The 18,104-nt window shown below is 45.3% G+C and overlaps 2 protein-coding genes across 7 annotated transcripts in view; one reads left to right on the top strand and one right to left on the bottom strand.

The window, feature by feature from the left end:
* ELMO1 (engulfment and cell motility 1) overlaps positions 1–12,914 on the bottom strand; it is a 488,726-nt gene extending 475,812 nt beyond the window's left edge. The window contains exon 1 of one of the 3 annotated variants that reach the window (XM_015237313.3): positions 12,786–12,914. The gene's annotated coding sequence lies outside the window, so the exon portion shown is untranslated. Of the gene's footprint in view, positions 1–12,593; positions 12,734–12,785 lie in introns of those variants that run through there. The other 2 variants (XM_072964661.1, XM_006201899.4) reach the window with 2 other exon arrangements.
* A 229-nt stretch (positions 12,915–13,143) lies between these two features.
* Positions 13,144–18,104, top strand: part of GPR141 (G protein-coupled receptor 141) — a 171,262-nt gene continuing 166,301 nt past the window's right edge. For all 4 annotated transcript variants that reach the window (XM_015237317.3, XM_072964669.1, XM_072964668.1 and 1 more), the window contains exon 1: positions 13,144–13,722. Coding sequence is in view for 3 of the 4 variants with exons in the window: in XM_072964669.1 (XP_072820770.1) it covers positions 13,542–13,722 (181 nt within the window). In the remaining variant the exon portion in view is untranslated. The remainder of the gene's footprint in view (positions 13,723–18,104) is intronic.

Below are 18,104 nucleotides of genomic sequence, written 5' to 3'. Positions count from 1 at the left end.
GAAAACCCCGCTGGTATCAGGAGAACAGGTCCAAGTCAAAACCCAGGCAATAAAGAGGTTCCATCCTCTATTGGCGGCCTGATGATGTTTTACCTTGGGGTGTATAATTCTTTTTCCACTCCTTAGAACTTTCTAGGACGATGCTTCTCAAAGTGGAGTCAGGACCACTTGCATCAGAATCACCTGAGGGACTTGTTAAAATGCAGTTTCTGGGTCCCCAGCGATCCTTAGGACTTTTGAAGTCTGTGAACCACAGAACTGAGTCCTTTATTGTTCTTAAGTTGTTGCAATACCCATGCTAAATCACTCAGTGAAATTGCTATTTAAAATCTGAAGGAGACACTAGTGGCTCAATTGATTCTTTTAGAAATTGTTAAGATTCTGAAAGTAGTAAAAGTACAGTCACATTGTGACCGATTTTAAATGACGTAAAAGTTACACACTGAAGTCAGAAAGATCTTTGCTACATGTGATCACATCACTCTCTCGGGTAAAACACTTCAGTGATTTTCCACTGCGCTTTTGATAAAAGCCCACGATCCCAGGGAGCCTCCTCCCGCGTGTTCCCTGCCAGGCATGCTGGTCTTCAGATTCTTCCACATCCAAGCCCGCCCTTCACATGACCTTCACATATGCTAGCCATCCGCAGGGACTCTTCTTTACCCAGTAAAATCCCTTCTTCCTCTTCCCAGATCTCCCTGACTGTATTAATCCCCCTGCCATAGGCCCTTCCAGCATCAGCCCCTTTCCCCCAAAGCCCTTGGCAGTTTAAATGTCACAATTATTTGTGTGATCCTTTGATTAATGTGCATTTCCCCCACTAGTGTCTAAGCAGCCCATGACATCAGCCACAGGTCTATTTGTTTTCACTAGGAAGGAGACTCACCATTGTTTATACATCACCCAGCACACCCATGGTACATAGCAGGTGCTCAATAAATATTTGTGGATGAACAAATGAATTAAAGAGTATTTCAAAAGCAAACAGTGGAGGCAAATGCAGATCCACAGTAGCCACCAAGAATTTAAAATACACTCTGGTCTTTCTCCTTAAAAGTTGAAGGTTCCAGAGTCTAAAGCCTTGTGGCAATTTCCCCTCCCTTGTATGTGATGCTAGATACCTTCTTCTGCATTTATCACTTCGAATGGATGAGCCTAATGCAATTCCTGGATTTTGACAGAAGAGTGAAATTCAACATTAAAAACTGCTATGACGCCATTTCTCTGGGCCACGTGTTGATCTGGTTATGAAAAATTACCCTAAACCCTGTTTATTGCCTGAAAGACATATGTTGAAATAAAAACAGACCTAGGGTTTTCATGATGGCTTACTTCTTACATTTTTGTACACCCTCGTGCATCTTATTCTCAGCTCCAGGCGCCTATTCTCAGACTGTTTCCCAGCACTTTCAAATGCTAGAATTGTTAGCAGCATATTTGAATGATTTCAAATGGCCCTAAACAAGTCAGCAATAATTACAACACAATTTCTACTTCAGTGGAAACATGTTTTAGGGGGATAAACATGAATCCACCATTCCTACCCTCTTCTCTCTGCCATTTTGCCGGTAATTGGCCCCGGCTCAGGCAATGAATGCTTTGCTGCCCTGACTGTGCTCTTTTCCAGGCTTCTGAAACAAAGCTCTCACAGCAAATCGTTCCTCATCCTTCACCAAGGAGCAAGACTGCTCAACACAAATGTTCCAATGTAATGGGTGCAACTGAGGCAAAAATGAATTGGACATATCGATGGAGACTTGGCAGCAAGAAGTGTAGCGTTTGGTGAGCAGCAGAAAATTCCTGGTTTTCAAAAGAACAGTGAAATTCAACATTACAACTGCTATTATGCCATTTCTCTGGGCTTTACAGTGATCTGGGCAGCCAGCCCCCCGACACGTACATTTCCTCATCTGTAAAATGGGTACAAGGTGAATTAATATGTTTGAATAACTGTTAACCTGACATATATTTTGGTGTGGATATAATTCTCCAGCAACTTACTCTAAATCTATATTTCACCATATAAATCCTTCTTATGGGTCTTTAAACATTTATTTAACACTGGGTCCTATTTAAAGTTCTACACAAATCCTAATAGTAGGAAGGCACTGCCACACAACTGACAATCCAGCAGCTCGACAATCCATACTTATCACTCTACCTGGGAGAAGAGAGAGGGACTGGAAGTCCTATTCCACACTGCAGAGAGTGTGTAATTTGTCAGGTGCCAAACGAGAGTTATCATAGTGATTAGATAAGTGACTTTCATGACTATGGTGGGGTGTGGGGACTGTCCTTCTCAAAGCCCAAGTTTGGAGAAGCCGTTTCCATTTGGCACATTTCTCTTCCACACCCACACTTCAAGCAGTCTACTACACTGAGGTCTATTTTTCTTTCCAGCCCACTCCATAAAAGCCATTACCAAGTGACGAGGACATGAGCTACTGCTTAATGAGCTGGTGAGCCTGTCAGCGAGTTGCTGCCTTCCTGAAGGAACATAAAGTAGAAAAGGCTTCCAAGTACACTGGCAGTGGCCAGAGAGAATGAGTGGAAACAGAAACAGGTGGCTTCTGCTTAGACGGCCATAAAATGAACTGTCCAACCTGGGATGCTTTTGAAAGGGAAAGTTGGTGCAATTAATCATGCCGGGACAACGAATCGAGCTATACGGGGTCTGTACACTTGGGACTACAGACATCCTACGCTTATTTGTGTATTTTCTTATCTCCAGAATATTTTCTAATCTGGTTTACACACTCAGATTAAAGAAGAAAAATGAACACTTTACTACCACCCACCTGCCAATGAACATTTCCACATTCCCCTACTTTTGGGAGGTTCCAAATGATTCAGAAAAGGACATTTACAAAGTGCTATTGGAACCACTGAGCTAAGTCCTGGACATGCAACATAACCACATGAGACCCAGTTCAACTGAATCAAATGCTCCTCCACTATTGCTCCACAAACTGGGGGTTTCTCACCAGGCTCCAGTCCACAGTGGATAAGTGCTAACAGCTCCCAGGAGGGTGGATTCAAGGAAAGAGAAAGACTCCCAACTAGCAACCTCCATTTTCTCTACTCGAAGTAAAATAATAATAAAATAAGACAGTAAAAGCCCAGGTAAGTTGTCAGTGAATGGGGGGGGGTGGAGATCTATTTACGAGAGTCTTTATTTGAGGACCCCACTTCGCTAACATGATCCATTACGTAACGTCAGTTCTTTTAATTCACTACGGATGGTAGTTTTCCCTGACCTGTATTTCAGCAGTTTACTTCTCCTGTACTCTTGAAGAAAACATACATAAATCAAACAGTCTAATGATTTTAGGAGTAATTCCCCAAGCTACTTAAAGAAGATAAAATAATAAATGTATGTCTTTAAATTATTTTAGCAAGATATTTGAATTTAAAAATGAATCAAAACTACTGAATTAATACTAATAGCATCCACAATAATAGCGAATCCAACCCAATGCCTTTGAGGTGCCTACTTTACAGTTATTATTATATTTAATTACCTCAGCAACCCTAAGAGGTAGAGACTTACGTTATACCCATTTGAAAGATGTAAAAACTGATGCTGAGAAAGGTAATCAACTTAAACCAAATCAACCAGCCAAGAGAATAAAAAAGATACTTGGACCCTCAACCAACAAGTATGTATTTATTTAGCTTTAAACCTCAAAGACTCCTATGTTTCCCTTTTTTTCCCAAATCCCATCAGTCACCAACTCCTTTATTTTCATCAAAGTCAATATCCTTTCCTTCTGGCGTGAATCCAGTTGGTGGGGGTTACTGGCCTCTAGAAGTTGTCTCTTTAAAGAAACTGGATTGGCCCACTACTCAGACTTGAAGGTGGGGGCAGAGAGACTGATCTGTTTTCAAGTTGCTTTGACACAGCAAGCGCACTGCTTTATTTATTCATTTGACCAGGATTGCATGTTTATTCAGGTAGGCCTAGAAGGAAGGGGCTTCCAGCTTCCATCTTTCTTCAGCACCTTCCTCCTGCTGTATCATCTAATTTATCTTCCATGTGGCCTTCGGAGTTATATTTCTCATTGAATTCCAACTGTATCTTCTCCTTGCCTAAAATCCTTTGGTATTCCTTTCCCCCTGCTCCAAATGCCCAGCTCCTGTTACAGCTGACCCAAATCCTCTTCCAAACTTTCTCCTCTACCCAGATAGCTATATTCCCTGGACAAGTCAGGTTCTTTCTTTTAACGCTCACCTTTCAGATCCTTCTCAAAGTCACTTCATTGTGAATTCCTTCCTCTGTGATCTGCATACACTCTGAACACACATTTATCACACTCTATTATGACTCTCTATTGATAGATCTGTCTCCCATACAGCCCCCCTCCCTACACTGTTCACATGAAGTGGGTCTTATAATGTCCAGCAAGAGTCTTGACTACAGGACAAAATGTGATCAAAATGGCTGCCCAATGAATGAATGAATGAATGAGTGCAGTATTATGGCAGGTGCTTTAAGCACAGTATATTTCAGTTTAAAAATATTTATACACATTTTAATTATAAGCCACACACTTATTTTATCAACATACTGCAATTAATAAATAGATCTGTATTGTGCTTCTCTCATATTAATCCAGGCAAATGTTTCTCAAAACTCTCAACTGAAGAATAGATGGTAATTGAGTAAGTAGTTCTAAGGAGTTGAAGTCACTTCCTGGTAGTAAAGTAAGTCTAAGGATGATAGAAACATATTCATTTTTTGATAAAAGTTTTGATTTAATGAGATTTATACTGACTTGCTATTAAAGTGACAGGCACGGGAAAAAACAGGATTTAGCAGGTGATATAATAGTTTCTTTGCTCCTAAAGCTCTTTAATATTAGAAGAGCTGCATGGATGAGTATGTGTGTGTGTTTCTCTCTAAAACACACACAGATATACACAACACATAAACTATTTTGTGTATGAAAGAATCAGTCCTATTCTTCCAAATCTAAATCTTTGAATACTTGGTCACTTTTACGCAGTGGCCCACAGTTGGAATAACTGGGGCACGAGGTCCACTATAAAAATGCTATGAAAATGATGGGGCGGAGCAGCGGTGGGGGTGGGCAGGAGTCAAGTGAAAAACAGCCTAACTGAGTGTTACTGGAATTCACTCTTCACTGGGCCAAAAATACGCAATCTAACCGAAGTCCCTCTACTGGCTCTTCCTCCCAAGCCACATGCCTTCTGGGGGCCAAGGGCAAAGCTAGCTGTGGCTCTGCTTTTGGATTAAGGAGCCTGAAAACAGAAAGAAAAAATTATTTTGAAATGCATTACCCTTCGAAATTAAGGGTAATTGTGTGTAGCAGCCTGGAAAATATAGCTCATCCAGGACTGCTCAGCCACAGAAGCCCACAGCACAAAACGCTGGCTTTCTGAATGTAATCTCAAACTAAGAAAAAAAAAGGCACAAAGGGCGGAAGGAAGGGTGGAGGTATGCTATAGAGCTGTGACTTACAAGAAGGAGGCTGCCTGGAGGAAACACAGCCAGTACACAAACCGGCAGCATTTCTACATGGCTAGATGCTGCACTGTTTGAGCAGCCGAACAGTGAAGGTAAATAAAAGGCTGACAGATAATTACATAAGAAAACAAATGTGGCAAGATTAGGACAGAAATCTAATGGACGCAGTGGAAAAGGACCCCACGTACGGCAGTACCTTAAAGTAATGCCCTGGTCACACTAATGGAACATCAATATCTATTACTATATCCAGTACACTAGCCAAAGGTGTATTTTACAAGCAGAGGAGGCATGTCACCCCTTTAACTCATTCCCACACAGACATTTCCTTCATCTTGTGACAGAGCCCTTGGAATGAGCCCACCTGAGCTTGGTGACCACCTTCCTCATTTCACTGATCTTATTCCCATTATGTGGAGGTTACAGTCAATGCAGTAATCAGTGGCCAGAATCCAAGACCCTGTGAGGAAACCAAGACATTCAAATCACTAGCGACAATTTTTTTTTCAGCCAGAGGGTGCCAGGAAGAAACATGCCCGATATTCAGACTAGAAACCAATTTGGGATAAGAAGACAATTGCAGTTATGGGGGGAAAGGAAGCTAGAGAGGAAATCTGGAGAGCAAGAGGAAATAAATGAACATAAGGGGTAAGACCACCCATCTCTGATTACACGACTTTAGGGTCAAAGGAATAGCCAGTATATAGAAAACTGGGGCACTTACAACTGCTGTCAAGATAAACCACAAGGTTCTACTGTATAGCACAGGGAACTATATTCAATACCTTACAATGGCCTATAATGAAAAGGAATGTGAAAAGGAATATATATATATATATATATATATGTATAAATGAATTTCTAAGCTGTACATCAGAAATTAACACATTATATACTGACTACACTTCAATTAAAAAAAGTCTAACCTGTCTGATACTGCACAATTGGACTAATTTATGCAAGAAAACAAAACACTGGCTCTTAATAGGGAAAGAGGGGTTGGCAATTGGCAACGCTTAGAGATACTTTTGGTGATCACAGCTGGGTGCTGCGACTGGCATCTGCTGGGTCGGAGAAGCTAGTAAACATCCCACAATGCACAGGGCAGCCCCCACATCAAAGGATTATCCAGCCTCAAGTATCAACAGTGCTGAGTTGAGACTGTCTGATATAAGGGTCAACAGAGAATGGGCAGTAGCCTGCAGGTAGAAAAAGAAGAGAATCAGTAGCATCTGCATCACCCAAGGGAGAACCCATTCTGGTTAAAGACTCCAGCCTCTGGTTCCCTTAATTGGTATTAACCTACGGGGCAGGACAACCAGCAAAAATCATAACTAGCTGGAAAATACTCTGTTAAATGTATTCCCTCCCTGCAATTAGTCCCCACCACCACCAGTTGGTCCCATGCTTTTGCTTTACCCATGACTCATCCACAGAGAAAAGAAAAATGCTGGCTAAAGAATTTGTGTCTATTCCCCTTAGCAAACATTGGTCTCATTTTTGAATAATGGATTGCATTCTGGCGTATATGCTTCAATTATCAGAGCTCAGGTGACGGGCAGATCCTGAGAGAAGGATCACTGACTCCCAGGACTAAAGAGGTCAGCTTTGGGCTATGATATCCAAAAAGAGGCACTAACTCTGAAAAACTTGCCCTCAGGGGTGGCAGGCACATCGCTAGGTGCCATGGCAACCCAGGCATATCCATCAGAACCCAGGGCATTTCTACCATCAGACAAGAGTGAAGGGCCCCCTGGATGCTCTACAGTATAGCCCAGCGTGGGGGTCCTGGCCTCAGACCAGGCTAGTCTAAGAGAACCGACAAGAAGAAGAAGTAATCAACACAGACATCGTGGGGCATGGGAAAGAACCGGCAGTGGAAAAAGAGTCACAACAGCTGGATGTAGGCTCAGGTCTACTCTCCAAATACGCCAGCGACATTTCATTTCTCCAAGCCACATCTATAAAATGGGGCAACAATACGAGACTGGATATTCCCCATCATTTCCAAAGCAGCATTCCAGGAGGAAGCCAGTCAGCTGTCCAAACAAGGAGGAAAATGTTGCATGGAACCTGTGACTCAAAGCCCAATGGAGAAACACTCATTCACGGCTGACTTTACCCTGGTGCCCTCAAACCACTGCTCCTCATCCAGCAAGGACAACCCACCCGACCAACACACATAGCAGTCCTGGAGTCCAGCAAGTAGTACATTTTCCAGTGTTTTCTACTGAGACAAGCTTCATTTGCCAGCATTAACTGTTAGAACTAAAACGGCCAAGACTATAGCTTCAATTCCTAAAACTGAGGTTCCAATAATAGTCTTGCTCAGATTCTGGAAATCAGTGTTTGCGGGGGCCTAGAACACTGACTGAGATGCATCATCTTCTTCTATTTATACATGTGACTAATTTCTCCACTCAGCACTATGCCAGGTTGCTACTTGGCTGATGCTGTTTGAGGAGCTAGCATTCCTTCTCGCACGTGGATTCCTAAGCGGTACTTGGCTGTTCACCTCACCTTAGCCCTGTGACAAAATCCTGCTCAAACTGACCTGCACTTATCCTGCGAAAGTTTAGGAAACATAGTACTAAGCTGCAAGTTAACCGTGGATCATAAGAGTGATTTGAGGGCTCTGGTTCTGGCTACCACGCAGAAGTCCCAGGTGCTAACAGACAACCTAAACCATCCAGAGAACTGAAAACTGCAACCCATGTGTGCACTGTGCTTGCAGACTGGCTTTGCGATACCTAAAAATGCTGTGCTAGGTGTATTCAAATTTCCTGGGCCACCCAAATTTCACAGGAGCCACATTCTGTCCCCTGGGTGGCAGGTCTTCAGAATCATGACATTTTGGATAGTGCTGAAGTTCTTAACCTTTCTTCTTTGGTAGGCCAGTCCCAAGCCCTGGTCAGCTAAGAAGCTTAATCTAATTACATATCACAGCAGTGTGGCTGCCACCAGAAGAGATTATTACTGTCTTTGCAAACCTCCGAAAGTAATTAAAATCATGGATACGGGGGACTGTGAGGCAGAAAATATGAAAGGAAAAGTTCCACGGAGCAAAGTTCCAAAGAGCTCAAAAGGTTAAAGACCTCAAAATCACTAAACTAAAACCTAGCCAGGAAAGAGTATTTTCAGTTATTTTTTTCTAAGTAAAGTTAAAGAGTTATTGCCGATTAGCTGCTGCCTCTCCCTATCACTAGCCTGAGAAACTTATACTCAGATCTCCAGCTTCACCAAGATGGCAGCGTCAGGGCCAAGCAGACCATCAAATTCTACAAACAGCAGTATTTTAAAAGTTAGGTCAATGGCTAATGCTATTACTGCATCTGATTCAACATCTGGAAATAGCATCTTTTGCAGGAGACTAAACCAATAGCATTTTGTAAGGGTAGGGGTGGGTGCCCTTAAAGTTTGATCCTCCAAACCACTTTCATCAGAATCCGTGGCATAAAGTTTAAAGTGTACATTCCTAGGGCCTCCAGAATTATTAAAACAGACTTTTATTCATCACAACCCACATTAAGCCATACATTTGACAATAAGATTTGGTGTCTGTTTGGTAAAACACTCTTTTTCATTGTACTCTCTTCTATTTCTCGTTTTCAGCTGCTAGTCTGGACCTAACAAATCGATACCATGACCCTTTCCTGGTTGCAATCCTAAGCTTCAAAAACACCAGACTAGTTGACTAAAGAAGCAGAACTGGAGTTGCATAGCTAGCAGCAAACACTTGACGCTTTGTGATGTCGAGAGGGTTTAGTAATTCCCCACCTTTTCTTAGTTCAACAGAGGGAATGTCTTATAAGCCAAACTATCCACTTGGTTGGTTTCAGGCATTAAAGAGTGGCTTCAGACTTCAGTTACAAACCTTAAGGGTACCCACAGTCTTAGTTCTGGGCAGGAAATGTCCTCTATGGGAATGATTACCTCTAAACCTTCAGGGTTAAGAAAGATGGTAATGTCAGCAAAGTGTGTGCTCAGAGCCCCTAGGCACGTCCCAAGCCACATCCTCTCTACAAGGGCTTCAAAGCACTCCCTTTTTCCACCTCTCCCCACCCATTCACACCAAACACCCAAAGGGGGTAAATTAATTTAATATACTCAAATATTGCCCTATCCCAATACTGTAATTTAACAAATGTTTGAGATTCAGCAGGACTATAGAAGCCCCTACTGTTTTCTCTCTTTCATTTTTCTTCTCCTGGGCATTTCTCATTTCTCTTCTCCCCAGTATTTGCCACCCAGCTCCTTTCTGTCTCCCTCTCCTTCCTCCCTTACTTCCTCTCTTCCTCTGCCTTCACTCTCATCTGCTGGGAAAGTGGAAGGGGATACAGTGGAAGTCTCTCTACTCACAGCAATGCCCTTCTTCCTAGAAGAATATTTCTTTGGCTAACACACACTTTAAAAAGACATTCTCCAAGGAGAGTGATCTGGAGCAGTTATGCCTTATTAATAAATTGTACTGGTTTTCCACTTTCCCAGGGAACTGCCTCTCAGTTCCTTTCTTCGGGATGAAATTCTAAGAGAGTGAAAAAGGATTTGTAAGAAATGTGCCTGGGCTTGGAGAGAAGACAGAGAGGAAAAAGCAACAGACTGTTACCTGGGCTTCGTGCTGCTGATGCTGCAATATTTTACAGTATACTTTCCTGGGGAGCCTCTCCCATAAAGGCATACCTTAATCAGTCAACAAGGATTTATTGAGCACCTCCTTTGTGGGAATCATCCCACGTTCTGGATGTATAAACAAGACAAGTTTCCGACCTTCGTGGAACTTCCATTCTAATGAGAGAGATAGACAATAATCAAATAAATAAATGAATGTATAATGCCGGGGGGTAATAAGTTTTAAAAGGGAAAACTAAGTGACTTAAGAGGACCAGGGAGTGGCTGGTTGTTATTTTATATGAGGTAGTCAGGGAAGCCTTCCTGTAAGCTGACTGGGCAGAGAACTGAAGGAAGCAAGAGAGTGAGCCATCTGGATAAGTGGGGAAAGCCCCTTTAGCAAAAAGAGTAATATGTGCAAAGGGCCTGGGAGAGAATTTGGTGAAAAGGAAGAATGTAAGGCAGTGAGAGTGGCTGTAGACAAGAAGGGCAGAGAGGTGAGACAAGGGAAGAGGGGAGGGGACGGATATGGCCATTAATAGGATCACCCATCCTGTAGCCCAGTGACTGCTCCAGGTCCTGAATTCCACCAGCCTCAAGTCTGGGCCAGCCTCCTAGTCTGCCCCTCCCTGACACCTACCAAGCTTCTTCCCCAGTTCCCTTCCTGCCTAACACCCATCCCCCCTGCAGAGTTCCAACACTCCAGGTCATTCCCTCACAATTTCTCCGAAGAACAACCAGTCCATCTCACTAAAAGCAAAACAAAACTGAGTAACCAATGCAGTAAGAAAGCAACATGCCACATTTAAACACAGCCCTGAAGAGATAAGAAATGTACATGTAAAGAACAGGTTCAGAAGGTCAGCTATAAGAAAAAGTCTGCTACTTGAGGTCAGGGGATCTGACCTTCGAACTTAACAGTTCCCACTTCCGTAAACTGGGGGTAATAAATCTTGAAACAACCTTGGGAAGGAGGTACGGAGGTGAGAGAATACGGAAAACCATGACCAGAGGAGGCCCTCAATAATGGCTTCCATCTACGTGAACCTGAGAGGTGTTAGGCCCCTCTAGTTCCCAAAGTTACCTTCAAAGAGTTAATAAATAAATACAGGTCATTAATTACTTTTATTTAATAGGCAAAACAACAACAGCAACTCGGAAATTCTTCCACTGCCCCATCCACACCACTCCCAAGTCACTGGGGGGCGGTAAATGGGGAACCAGCGGCTTCTGTCTCCAGAGGCTAAAACCCTTGCCAAAGGTCCTCTGAAATCTTAAATATAATGAGCCAAGTCTGCATCATTTACGGCCAATGATGTTAGCGGGCAGGACTGGCGCACAGGGCATCACAAAACATGCTCCGCGAGTCTCAGGAGCTGTCGGGGGCCACCAGAGTGGGGTCGCTACGGGGGACCAAGCCCTGCGGCTTTAGGTCAACGCAGGTCCCGCCGCCCACAACCCCTGCCCGGACATGCCAACTTCAAACAGTCCCTAGGCAGGAGAGGGTCACTCGGCGAGGAGGAGAGTCTCGGGCTCCAGAGCCCCTCGCGGTCACACAGACTCATACACAAACACACACACACACGCTCGCCACCCTCGCGCGCGCCCGCGACACCACACGGACTTCCCAACCCGAAATACGCGCGCAACCCTGGGCCAGCTGAGTTCTGTATTTCCTCTTCCTCAGAGCTACTCTTGCGTTCTCAGCTACCCCTCTCTGCTCGGATTCCAGGACCCCCAAAGCTCGGCTGCCCTCGCTCCCTGAAAGCGCGCCCGGTGCGCCCCCTCTCTGATGCCGGGATCATTCATCGCAGCCCCTTACCTCCTTTCCCAGTCCCAGCCGGGACTTCGGCGTGTCCCCGGGAGGCGGGTATTTACTAACAACCGCCTGGGTTGTTGGGCAGCTCCCAACTGCCCCAACCGCCCCCTCCAGTCCCTCCGGGCCCTCCTCCCCTCTAGCCCATCACCGCCCCCTCCCAAGAGCGCGCTCGCGGGGGATTCCCTCCCATCTGCGAGCGCCGGAGGAAAGCCGGGAGTCCGAGCCGCCAGTCCCTTCTCCCGCGCAGCCTCTCCGGTCTCCAAGCCCCCAGTTCCACACTCTCCCCGTCCCCAGTCCCTCAGCGCCGGCAGCGCAGCCCTCGGTGGGCCCCCTTCCAGCCTGCCCTGGCCGAAACGTTTCCGCGGGTTCCCGGGCCCCGGGCCCTGGGCTCCATCCTCCACGCTCCCCCTCCTCTCCCCTTCCCCCTCCCGCCGCCCCCTCTGCCCTGACCTCCCCAACCGCGGAGTGCCCCGGCGCGCCCGCAGCCCTCACCCACAGAGCGCCGCGGCCACCTCCGCCGCGCCGCGGCGCCCCCAGGGAGGAAACAAAAGTGTCTCCGCGGCGCCCAGAGTCCCCCGGAGCAGGACGCCTCCTCCTTGCCCCAGCCCCAGCTCCCTCCTCGGCCGCGCTGAGGTCAGCGAGTCAAGGCGCCGCGCCAGCCCAGGAAACTTTACGAACCTGCCCGGGGTCGCAGGGCGGCGGCGGCGGCGGCGAAGGTTCCCAGCGATAAGAGCTCTGGCGACCCCGCGACCACCGACGGAGGGCCGGAGGGTCTGTCGCCCAGCTTGGTGCCCCGGCGGTGTGAGTGGCTCTGCCTCTATCCCTTGCCCATCCTCGCCCGTTCTCGCTCGCCCGAGCACACGCACTTACACTCCCGGTCGGCCGGCTGCTGCGCCGCCGGCTGCCGCTGCTCTCACTTCCTCTTCCTTCCTCCTGCTGGCCAGAGACACATTTTGCATCTGCAAGGCATCCCGAGATCAGCCGCGAACTCTCCTCCCCAGCGGACGCTGCGGAGTGGCCGCGGCCGCCCCCGGCACCTGCACCCGGACACGCGTGCTTGGCGCGTTCTCCTCCAGCCGGCGCTCTGGTGTCTCTGCCCACTGCTCTTTTCCGGGGGCAGTGGGGGTGCCCACGACTTTTTGAAGTCCCCCTACTTAGAAAAGAAGAAAATGTCAAACACGGTGCACGCCTCAGAACTGCTATAAATAATATGTGTGCAGAGCATGACTTCTCGGATGAGCTCACACGAGGCGATTTGCAGGCACTAATTAACTCCAGCACCCTCATAGCGCCACCTCCGGGAGGCCGAGAGTGCGTGGCATCTTTTTATAAGCTTTCATTTTTGGCAGCTGGCTTGGAATTCTGAGGGGAAACTTCGGTGGGCTGTTCTAAAGCTACTTTAAGAGGCTGGTGTGTTTGTTTTGTTTTGACGTTCCGCCTCGACTCTTGGACAGCGCAGCAAAAATAACAAGAGAACGTTTCCTCCTCCTCACAGTCACCTGTGCATTTACCAACTACAAGATTTATTTCTAATCAGTTATGCCAGGGACTCCCTAATTTTGCGTAACTTGCTGAAAGCAGGATGTTCCACCTCCAGTTTGGTATTTAGGGTCTATTATTTAATTCATGCAACCTGTTCCAGTCCTTTTCAAAGCAGAAATCAAACACTTTAACTCGAAGAGTAGCTGCCAGGAGAGAAAAGACAATTGTTGGAAGGTTGCAGGAGAGACACCACAAATACCTACGCTGGCTCTACCAGAAGAGGCAAAGGCAGTTGCTATGCATTCCCTTCAAATCGGCAAAGGAGGTAAGTCAGGGGCAGGGAGGCATTAGAATGTAAGGTGAAAACAGAGCTCTTCCAGCCCCGAAGATTTCAGTTTTAACCCTGTGCAGACTGTCTATTAGCAATCACGAACCCCAAGCAGCTGCTGAACACTTGAAATGTGGCTACTGCTGAGATGTTCTGTAAGGGTAAGACAGACACTAGATTCCGTGTGAAAACCAGAATGTAAAATAACTTGTTAATAATTTCAATGGTGATTACATCATTCAACAAATGGTGATAATTTAGATGTAATGACTCAGTTGGGTTAATGTATTGGGTTAAAATATAAATGTATAATATATAAACTAATTTAAAATAATTCCACAGGTTTCTTTTTACGTTTTTAATGTGACTGTTAGAAAAAGTAAGATTACATACGGGGTTCTCGTTAGTGGCTCACATTATATTTCTAATGAACAGCCCTGATCTGACCCCCTGTTAAATGCATAACCCCAGGAGGGAGGCAGTATTAGTGGCAGGGATACTTGGGTCCAGATCATTATAAACCAATAACTTAAAACAGGATGATTCCAGGAAAGTAATTTCACTTCTTTATTTCCTCATCTGTAAAACAGTAATGATACAATAATAACACTCAACAGGGCAGCTATCAAATGAGGTAATTTAATAAGCAGTCAGTAAATGGAGCCTTTACTAATGATGCTGAGACGCCTGTAATGATAAGTATGAATTTGATCCACAACTTTCCAGCTCAGGCATATGAAGGCCTTAACTTTAGTGCAGACACCACGGGTACTCAGTAAATGTTAGCTGTCATAATTGTTCCAAGAGCAGACAGGGAAATTCGTGTCTCCACCTTGCACAGCAATTAGACAAATCTACCTCCTGGAACCTTCGGTCCCAGCTCTGCCCTCTGCAGTTAACTTGGAGTAAGTCACATCCTTCTTCCAGGAGATAACCTTTCAGATCATTGAAGATAGTCCTCCAATTCTGTCTAAACCTTCTCTTCTAAGGATTAAACAGTCTCAGTTATTCTAACTCCTTTTCATTTGATATGGCTTCAAATCTCTCTGACCTCTTTTTAAAGGACATTTATCTCTGCTCTTAAAAAAATAGTTGCCATTATAAATTAACTATCTAACCATTAAAAACAATTCATATAGCCTAAGCTCTCTTGTCAACTATTTTTCAGTTACATCTCACTGCTGATCCCAGTGCAAGGGGGAAGACTGGAAATTCTTGTCTACATTATGGTTAGGACATGTCAGTGCTAATGAGGTTAGTCTTGGAAGCCAAAGTCTCTGGTCTCCCTTCTATAAGGCCCTTTGGGTTTGATTCAGGCATCCAGTATCTCCCCGTGTCTGCAGATTAGGTAAGAACACTAGGGTCCTGGATGACACCCCACCAAGAAGCTCCCTCCGCCATGGTGGGGTTCAGCATTCTTTGGGTTCACCGGTTCATTCAGTTACCAATAACCCTCTTAACTGTGCACTTGCCAATTCTTATGTCTCTAGTGTATTTGTAAAGATATCTTGGATGTGTCAAATGCCTTAGAGAAATCCACCTTCCCCTTGGGCTCAGCTGGTGGCCTGCGGTGGGCAGTCTGTGTAGACTAGGCAGTGGGGTGGTATCATGCAGAAGGACTCCATCTCTGGACTTGGTTGTTGGATATAGACTCCAGCATTGCCATTTACTAGCTGTATTACCCCATGCAAGTGACAACTCATGGACTAAAACCATACTTGGGAGGAGTGAGTGAGGATTAAATGAGTTAACATGGGGAAGCTCTGAGACCAGGGCCTGGCATGTAGAAACACTCACCAAGTGTGAGCTTAGCTATTATTATCTGCAACAGTCCTCTAATCAACAGGTAAGGGCAACGTCTCCCCCCTTTTCACCCCTTTCAGTTTCTACCCACAGGGGAGGGAAAGAGCTAGTACCATAACTCTGATTTTATCTCATCTCCTGGTCAGAGCCTGGGCAGTTCAATCATCAGGTCATGCTGTGGTAGAGAGGGGCCCCATTTATAGCACAGATCAGAATCCAAGCGCCGCCCATCACAAGTACTTGCAGTAAGTCCACCTAGGCGGGGCTAGACTCTCTGGAGAGGGGCCAGCCTCATCTACATCTCAAGCAGTTAGGAAAGTGGACTCAGGGTCTCTCCTGCTGGACTGCCCATCTCAGTTTCAGGATGGCTAGGAGAAAAGGAAGCAGGGCAGATAGCTGGCTAATGAACAAAATTCACTGAAGCCTCAAGTCTAAACTGCTTCCCCCAACCATGCTTACAAGGCAGCTGGCGTTGTTGATGGAGGGAGAGGTATTTGGGCAAATTTCCCAGATTTAATACCTTGATCCTGAATTTCCCACATCTTCATTCTTCCTTGTGTTTACAGAACTCCAAGATAAGAGGGATGAGTGTCCAAATGTCACTATGAAACCCCAAATTTCAAAAATGATCTGTTATTTTAATCAATGATGACTCATGTTGATCAACTCTAAGTGCTCACAAATATTCATTTCTAATTCATTAAAAAAGAAAACATTTATTGGAATCCAAATGGGCCCTGTGCATTTAATAATGTATTTCATAATTTGCTTCAGAAGTCTGCCTCAAATCCGCCTCCACTTCCTTGATCTATAGCTTAAAGAATCTATTCTCTTTTCCTGTCTTAGAATCAGGCTCATGTTGGCTTGACTCCAGTCTTGAAACAGCTCTAGGGGTAGAGAGAGTGACCTCAGCTCCAGGAAGCTGCTGTATCAGAGTTAACAAGGCCTGGGTAGCAGGCAGGCACTTGCAGTCCAGAGCCACTGGGGTCAGCCCTGGGACAAGCAGAGTGACAAGGAGGTCTGCCGTACAAGGGCCTCCTTCTCTCCGTCATTCGAAAATTCAATGTGCACTGCGTGCCTTAAATGTGAGCTACTATGGGAGGAAAGGAGGCTACAATGGTGAGCAGGAGAAACTTGGAGCGCCCCCTCCTGGGACTTCCAATCTAGTTAAGAAGACAGGCTTTAAATGAACGTAGTAACTGAAAGTTGCAGGAAGATATGGAGGGAGGGATGCTGCTACCATCACCTGCAGAAGCCTCCTAGAGTGGAAACCTGAAGGCTGAGTGAGTGTATATTAGCTAGGACAAAGGAGGGGAAAGGAAGTGGCTGGAGTAGCAGGGAGGGATTCTAGATCAAGAAAAGCAGTTTGTACAAAGGTCTGTAGAATATCAGTGCCGGCGAAAACTAAAAATTCATTTGGTTGCAGTGTGAGAACATCAAAGTTGAATCTAAAAGCAGAGGTCAAAAGCCAAAATTTGGAAGCCCTTGGGAGTCAAATCACAGGTTTTGCACACGTTAAGGACAATGGGAAGGCACTGAAATTTTTTGTTTGGGAGGTTTATGTTTTGTTTTGCTTTCCGAGTGAAATATTTTAAGCAGGAGACTGTCACGGTTGGTTTTTTTATTTTAAAGATTCATCCTACTGAATAGAGAGTGGATTAAAGGGGAGACAGAAAGGCACACAGGAAGAACAGATAGGGAGTGACTGCAGTAGCCCAAGGCTGGAGGGGATGGGAGCTGAAGACACGCAAACTGAGGGGCTGGGAAGAGCTGGAGAAACTGAAATGTTCCAAAGGATGTAGAGGGGGGCATGTAGAATGGACAGTTGTTCATCCCAGTCATAGAAGCCCACAGACAAGCAATTTGCTTTTTGCCTTGCTGCCTTGGCCTAAAGAAACCTGAACCTGACTGGCCTTCTTGTAGCCTTGTGTCCAACACGATACTACCTGAAACCCTTGCCCCCAGGTCGAAGACAGGTTCAAGAAACGAAAGGGATGACTCTACTCTTGTTTGGCTACCGATCATTTCTGTGACACCATTACTCTGGGCTGGTGTCCAGTATGTCCCCATTTCATAGTCATTATATTACTGACCAGTGGTGGACACCCACCAAAAATGTAAATTTTACTGCCTACACGGGCTCCCTTCTGCTTCAGCTATCCCACCTTATTTTTAAACAAACAAAAAAATATCCCTATGGACTGCCAAGTCATCCATTAACCAAATGCACTCTCCAGTTTGGATTTATGTTTAGTAGGACATTTATCAAGACTTTTCAGTGTCTACCACCCCTCACCCAAAGAATGACAGCCAAAGAAATAGCATTGATCAAGAGCTCAAAAACCCCTACAATGCTACAATAAACACTGACAAGAGGATTGACTCACCAGACTGATTGGAGCAAAATTTGCCAAGTATTTAGATGTTCAGGTTTGGGAGTTTACAGATATGGAAAGAAATCCCAACTCTGCTTCTTAATAGCCACATGACGTTAAACAAATTATTAAGTTTTTCTCTAGAACTGAATGGGGATGATGAACGATGATAGTTCTTTCAAACAATGCCTGGCACATAGT

This window comes from Vicugna pacos, chromosome 7 (assembly GCF_048564905.1).
Source record: "Vicugna pacos chromosome 7, VicPac4, whole genome shotgun sequence".
Taxonomy (NCBI): Eukaryota; Metazoa; Chordata; class Mammalia; order Artiodactyla; family Camelidae; genus Vicugna; species Vicugna pacos.
The sequence above is the reverse complement of the archived record's forward strand: the minus strand, read 5'-3'. Positions and strand labels throughout refer to the sequence as shown.